Genomic DNA, 7,606 nt, shown 5'->3' on the forward strand with positions numbered 1-7,606 from the left:
TTATTTAAAAGACAAATGATAGACTTTAATTAAGCACTCTACTTAGAAGAACTAAATAACATGCACTTAAGGTACTTCGTTCCATTGGGTTTTGACCTGAAAACACACTTGCTAACTGTATGTTGAAATGGACAAAAATTCTCTCACCGTCTTCGGCTGGATAAGGTTTCTTCATGTTCTACATGGGCAACTTTTAAGACCTTCTTGTCAATAAACAGGTCTTCAGGATAATAAGCAGATCTATACTGACGTTGTTGAGAGTGGGCACATAACTTGCCAATCTGAAAAAGAAACGAAATATAATATAGTACCATAGTACACTTTTACAGATAGGATAGTAAAAACACATTCTGAAATGTACTTCAATTTCCTCCCTCGATTTCCTTTAAAGAACAGAACAAAGTTATTAATACAATCAAAAAGCTAATAAAGATTTAAGGCAAATAAATCACTAGTGGAAAAGAAGGTAGAGGGTGGATGAAGAGAATCCCATTCTGAGCACAGTCTACTCAGAGACTTCTTAAGATGAAAAAAGCATAGTCAAGTATGTAGAGGACCCTCTACACAGGCCTCATCGTACTGACATCTTTCAATGGCACTTGGTGTTTATATGTATGCAGAAATTCACAAAAGGCACTTGGAAAGTTTGAGACAATCTGATATAGGAGATGAAATGGTAAGAGGGGTGTTGAGCAGCCTCTTGCTAGAAGAGCAGCCTTCCATGCACAGAGTCACCCCAGTCTTATGAGTAGTTCCTTATCAGATTCAAGGTAAGGCATTCTGAAAAATGTCAGTATAGTTGTACATCTGGTTTTCTAAAGATGTCCAAGGGAAGTAGGCAAATCAACCCATTAATAGCCAGTGTCATCAGCTATGACTCTGTATCACTAAATAATTTCAGGTTTGAGAATATTAAAGACAGCCAGACTTCCTTCCTCCATCCTTTCCACTATGTCTCATTCATTCATTCAAAAATCTTTATTGGTTACCCCTGTCACACTTTTTTAATGATACCAGCTTGCTTACTTTATTCTTTTCTGATTCATTTCTGTGGTTAAATAATTTATAGACAAAACCATAAGTCAACCTCCATGTACATAATTGTAAATATTAACTTTCCTTATATATTTCCCTGTTCCACACACTATGTTAAATATTATCACCCCAAATTTATAGATGAATAAATTGAGGCTCATGGAGTTTAGGAAACTTGTCTAAAGCAAATAGGCAGTGGATCCCCTCGACCAACTTTGAAACCCATTTGTCTGATTATGAACCTTATGCAATAATGCCTCCCTGGAACATGATACTTGCTTTTCATTTGCTTACATTCTGTATTGGAAACAAAATGTACCAGTGCCCATAACACTACCAACTAACATAGCTCAGGTGAATATATAGATTACAAAGTTTAGGAAATTATTAGAAACATCTTGTGAGGACAAGAGCTCTGTATTTGCTCCCTCTCACCCTCCCTCCCTCCCTCCCTCCCTCCCTCCCTTCCTTCCTTCCTTCCTTCCTTCCTTTTTCTTTTTGAGATGGGTTCCATTTTGTAGCCCTGGCTGGCATGGAACTCACTACGTAGACCAGGTTGGCCTCAAACCCACAGACATCTGCCTGCTTCTGCCTGCCAAATGCAGGGATTAAAAGTATACATTATCATGTCTGGCCTTATTTGTAGCTTCTGTACCTTCACACAATTTAGAGTAGATTTTATATACTGCTAGACAAATTAATTTATGTTAAAGGAATTTCCTATTATATCATGTCCCAATAATAGACTATCACTAAACCATTGACTCTAGCAATCTGGCTTCTGGATTATTCAAGATGACCAGATAGCACTTAATAAATTATCTATATTTACAGAGAGGTATAAATGCTGTTTAGTTTGAGTAGCTTTGGAAGACTTTCCATGTAAATTCTTGAATTAGAAAGATTTTGGAATCAATAGCAGAATTACTTCCACTTATGAGAAATGAAACCACACCTATCATTTGATGTTCAAACTAGTTATTCTCAATAATTTATTCTAATATGAATGAAAAAAGAGCAGTAGCCCCTTAAAAATATTTTATCTAGCTTTGGGACGCAAGATTCTGACATTTTCATGTTTGTTTATGCCATGCTATTTGACATGGGATAATACTAACTTTAAGTAAGAACCTGCCCTTTCTGAATGTCCTGACCTGGGAGAAGTCTGTAGTGTGCTTTAAGCCAGGGGCTGCCTAGTGGTACTGGTGATTCAAGTTCCATTTACTCCCAAAGCATATAACATGGATACAAATAACTGGCAGACTGCGACTTGTAACTTTATGTCTATAGACAAATACATTTTTCATTATTATTTTAAGATTTATCTATTTGTATTTTATGTGTATGAGTGTCTGTCTGCATATATATGTCTAACTGTGTGTGAAATGCCCAGGGAATCCAGAAAGAAGGTATCAGATCCTTTGGAACTAGAGTTAGATAATTGTTAGCCACCATGTAGATACTGGGAATATAACTGGGTCATCTGCAAGAACAGCCAGTGCTCTTAACCACTGAGCCATCTTTCAAGCCCCGATCATTTTTGTTAAAGTGCAGATAAATTTCATAATAAAAGTTTGATATTCTTGTTTCATAAGTATCTATATATTATGACACAAGCATAGATCAATATGAGAGGGTATTTTACTTAGTTCAAAGTATTCTTAACAGGGCTGGAGAGATGGCTCAGCAGTTAAGAGCACTGACTGTTCTTATAGAAGACCAGGGTTCGGGTCCCAGGACCTATATGGTGGCTACCAATTATTCAAAACTCCCATTTCAGGGGATCTGATGCCCTCTTCTAGTCTCTGCAGGCACTGCATGACATGGCTATACTTAGATACAAGCAGGCAAAACACCCATACACATGCACATAAAATAACAATAAATAAAAAGTTAAAGCATTCTTAGCACATCAGGCACACAGGCCACATTCCCTTGACCTACACCTATTGTAAATCCGGTACGAAACTAAAATCTTTCACTAAGTTATCTGCTTCCAAAATATTGCTGTAAAATTACCCTTCCCAATGGAAAGTCAGCCCTTTCTATCAGTGAATTCTTACTGGCCAAAGCAAGACCTTCAAGTACTTGCCTGACTCCATCCAATCTAATGGAGGGAGGTGTAGCTAAGGCAAAATAAGAAGGTTAAAGACAAAGAAGAATGCAGTCGGTTGACAATCTGAACTTTCTTGCCAAGCTACTCAATGTGGCATTATTGAGCAGATTTCCCAAGGCACTGTGTGGGGGTAAAAAGCTAACAATGGAGTCTTGCCAACACACCCAACTCCCATCTTAGATGTGCCACATCTTATCAGACAGGCTGCATTTTCTTGCACAAATCTACTATGAAGTCGATTCTTCTTATATACAAAAGATTTGTCAAAGGCATGCCCCTTCCCATTGAGGGTCCCTTCCACACATCTTTCACCCCACACTCAGATCTAGAGGTGAATACAATGAGCTTATTTTGAGAAGTAGACACTTAAAAATATAATTTATAAAGAGATGTGGCATTCACATTAAAAAGTCCTTTCAGTTTCCCACTTGAAAAACATCAGGCCAAGGCAAGACCTGGGCCTTATTGTTCGGCTACACTTGCTAAACCAGGTTCTCAGGTGGTATTTTAGAAATCAGTAGCCTGCTCAGGAGTTTTAAACTCTTAAATAAGAAGTGCAATCCAATTTCCTTTCACTGAGTAATGTACCTAGTCAAGAATGCTGCCACCCTTAAATATGGTTAGTTAAAGTGAATTTATTGGATATGTTGGTGTCTCTATCAAAAGACTAGGAATTTAAAACCTTTTTGTTTTCCACGAACCATGATTCCACATGGTGCCTTTATTTATGAACCAGAAGCTATGGCAGGAAAAGAAATCGTGCTCCGAAGTATTACAAGGCCTGAAAATTAAGTAGGCATTGCCTCTGACTGCACTCCAGGCATCAAGTCATACTGGTCATCTTAGCACCTTTTCCTTCTATAAGTTCCAGAAGTCTTGACTTTGTGCATACATGAAGCAAGGCATGTTGTTTCACTAGTTGAGCATCAGGAAACAAGACTTGCAACCCAATTGTCTATGTTTAAATTAACACAATTATGCATATTCATAGGCTACACTGATATTTCAACATATGCCCATAATGTCCAGCTATCAAATCAAGGTAATTAGCATAGCCATCACCTCAATAATCTGTCTTTGTAGATGCCTGTGCCCCTGCTTGCCACATTGTGTGTGTGTGTGTGTGTGTGTGTGTGTGTGTGTATCTATGTGTGTGCGTGTGTAGGACAGAGGATAATTTACCACCATATCAGTTCTGGAGATCAAACTCAGTTCATTAGGCTTGGTGACAAGCACCTTCACCTGCTGAGCCATGTTACTGGCCCAAGACACTCCTTTCTATCCCTCCAGCCGCTATCTATTTGGAAACATAGAATAAATTATTATTAACTATAGTCACCCTACTGTACTATGGAACACTATGACTTACTCCTAACTGTATTTTTGTGCCAGTTAAGCAGCCTCTTTGCCGCCCTTCCTCCCTCCAACCCTTCTCAGCTTGTGGGATAACCAGTATTCCACTCTCAACTTCTGAGAGATCAACTTTTTAGTTTCCACTTCTGAGTGGGACCATGTGATTATTGTCTTTTTGTGCAAGACTTATTTTGCTCAGCATAATGCCATCCAGACATATTCATCTGCCTCTCATCCACAATGGTGCTTTATTTTCTCCCCGGTTCCATAGCTTCACTTAACTTGTAACGCTATCCTTATGCAAAGGAAGGAGATAGAATATTTGAAATGGTGTATTTCATTCTAGGCTCCTGTGAGAGGGGGGAGGTCAAAGTGACTTTTTTTTCAGGTGAGGAGAGGGAGTTTAATTTGACACTAGCGGGATTGACACTGTGAATCAAACAAGTCAGACCCCTTGTTCAAGTTCTGAGGGGCTTTTATACTCATGTGTGGGCAACGACAGGGGGCAGGATGGGGAGACTCCTGCTCATCTCCCCATTAAGAGTTTGAAAGTTACTTTTTTTAGTACACTTTATTACCATTGGAAGACTTTTTTAGTCATTGTTAAATTCATGGCTGAAGCACATTTAATAAAAGACCAATTAATGAGAAAACAAACAAATGTGTTTCATATTATGGGAGCCTTCAGAAATGAAAGTCCAGAGAAATGGAAAGTCTGTGTATTCCTATGTGAACTTTGATGAAGAAATAGATAGAGGAGAATTATGAGTGGACAAAGTTGGAGGTAAGGACTTTGATGTGAACTTTGATGAAGAAATAGATAGAGGAGAATTATGAGTGGACAAAGGTGTTAGGAGCGAATGATGATATATGGAGGTAAACATAGCAAGGATCTTGCTTGTGCAGATCCTTTGCTGTTTCTGTTTATTTGGAGGTAAGGACATTTCTATGGACATACAGTATGAGTCTTTGACATGAATGTCTCCTGAGAGATTTCACACGAGAGTCACCTAGGTTTTATGGCCTGTTTCATTGGAAAAAGGGACAGAGTGGCCTTCTTGCTTTTGCTCTTTTCTCAAATGCCAATGTGCATTTGGAGATAGTGTGTCCTAAACCCCACCATCACAAATGTTTCTTAACGATTTATTATTATTATTATTATTATTATTATTAATGTACATATGAGGGGTATGTGGACATGACTGCTAGCGCACACAAGATCCAGGAGAATATGTTGCCTCCTTTGGAGCTAGAGCTACAGTTGGTTGTGAGCAGCCTGACATGGGTGCTGGGATCCAACTTCAGATGCTCTGTGAGAGCTCTTAGCCACTGAGCCATCTCTCCAGACCCTCATTACAAAAGGTTTTAAAACCAGGCAAAGTATTTGATCTGATGTAATTCATACCTGGATTATTTAACTGACATGCCAAGAAATGAAGATAATCCATTGATTAAAATCTAAGGATATTCATTCTCTTACTCCCTTCCCACCCCCACCCCCACCCCCCCACCCCCACCCCCACCCCCATTGAGTATTGTTTCTGGGAACATTCAAGTGAGAAAATTCTTAGACTTTTTCTGGGTAGCTGAACAGAGAAAGACAGCCTATACTGCAAGTTTCCCAACAATATCAAAACCTTACATTTGAAGCAAGATATTTTACTCCAGCCTAGTGCTTTACACAGAACTTCTATATCTGGCTCCATTCTTGCCAGTGAGTCCTACAACAGTGCTCTGAGGTATTCAGAGCACGTATCATTAATTCCACTTTACAGATAAAGAAATAGGCCCACAAAGGTTGAGGAACTAAAGCAAGGTCAAAGTTTTCATAAACGGCAAAGTTGTGCCTCGAACACTGGTCCTTCTCACTCCAAAACATGTTTTTACTTTAAATGGTCTGTCATTCATTACTCTGTCATGAATTTCTGTCAACAGCATTGATTTGGGTCATCCCAGTACTTGGTTTGGCCAAGATCTGCAATTTTGTGAAAATCTCATCCATAATCATAGAAGAGTAATGATAAAAATTCAATAAATATACTGCAAAGAAAGGATACAGCTATTCAAGGCAAATGGAAAACTGGCATTTAATTTTACTCTAGGTTCCAGGCAGTATTTCTAGTAGTTTTAAATAAATTGTGGGAGGATTTAAACTCTGGCTTGCAAGGTAAGAGTTAATTAGCAACCATACTAAAGTACTGCATATCAAATTCTGTGGAAGAGGCAGCACCAGAGAAGGTCCCATCTGTTGCCTGCTGATTATAAGATGTCCCTGGACCCCTGCTCTTGAATTCAGATTATTGGGTCAGTTATAAAATCTTTTGTAAATTTCTATAGTTTAGCCCAGGTCTAGTCCAATTTCTAGCCTAAATGTATTCTTTAGAATATAAATGTAGATTTCCAGGTTAATTCTATGGCAATAAAATCCCAACTGGCTCAAGCTTTAGCTGTAATAGCTTAAAGTTGCAAAACTGGGGGGAATGGGGTAGAGAGATGGCTCAGTGATTAAGAGCACTGACTGCTCTTGTAGAAGACATGGGTTTGGTTCCCAGCACCCATATGTTGGCTAACAACTGTCAGTAACTCCAGTTCCAGGGAATCTGATACCCTCTTTTAACCTCCATGGGCATTGCACGACACAAGTGCACTTACACACATGTAGACAATACACTCATGCACACAAAAAATAAAAATAATAAAATGTTAAAAAAGAAAAGAAAATTGGGGGTAATGGCAGTTTTGACCTGAATGTAGGATCTCTCTCTCTCTTTCTTTCTCTCTCTGTCTTGTAAAGCTACTTTATTTTTATTTCTAAATTTAAAAAATTACATTTAAATAATTGTGTATTTTGGGGGAGGGGAAAAGTGTGACATAGAACCTGTATGGAAGTCAGAAGACAATTTGTCATTTCTTTCCTTTCACCAAGTGGGTTCGAGGAAATCAACTCAAGTCAGCAGACTTGACACAATTCCTTTACTCACCCTCTGAGCTATCATGTTGGTTCTGAAACCACTTCATTTATTTTATTATATTGTATTACATAAGACTATATGCATGCAAGAATATTCTCCCATTTTTAACAGACCCTAAGGGATCTTTATT

The 7,606-nt window shown here is 38.4% G+C and overlaps 1 protein-coding gene across 2 annotated transcripts in view; it reads right to left on the reverse strand.

Annotated features, from left to right (window-relative positions):
* Gpc3 (glypican 3) overlaps nt 1-7,606 on the reverse strand; it is a 433,306-nt gene that overhangs the window by 144,013 nt on the left and 281,687 nt on the right. For both annotated transcript variants that reach the window (XM_008826751.3, XM_029560452.1), the window contains exon 4: nt 148-281. In XM_008826751.3, the coding sequence (XP_008824973.1) occupies nt 148-281 (134 nt within the window). The remainder of the gene's footprint in view (nt 1-147; nt 282-7,606) is intronic.

This window comes from Nannospalax galili, unplaced genomic scaffold (genome assembly GCF_000622305.1).
Source record: "Nannospalax galili isolate Female #2095 unplaced genomic scaffold, S.galili_v1.0 scaffold371, whole genome shotgun sequence".
NCBI classification, from domain to species: domain Eukaryota; kingdom Metazoa; phylum Chordata; class Mammalia; order Rodentia; family Spalacidae; genus Nannospalax; species Nannospalax galili.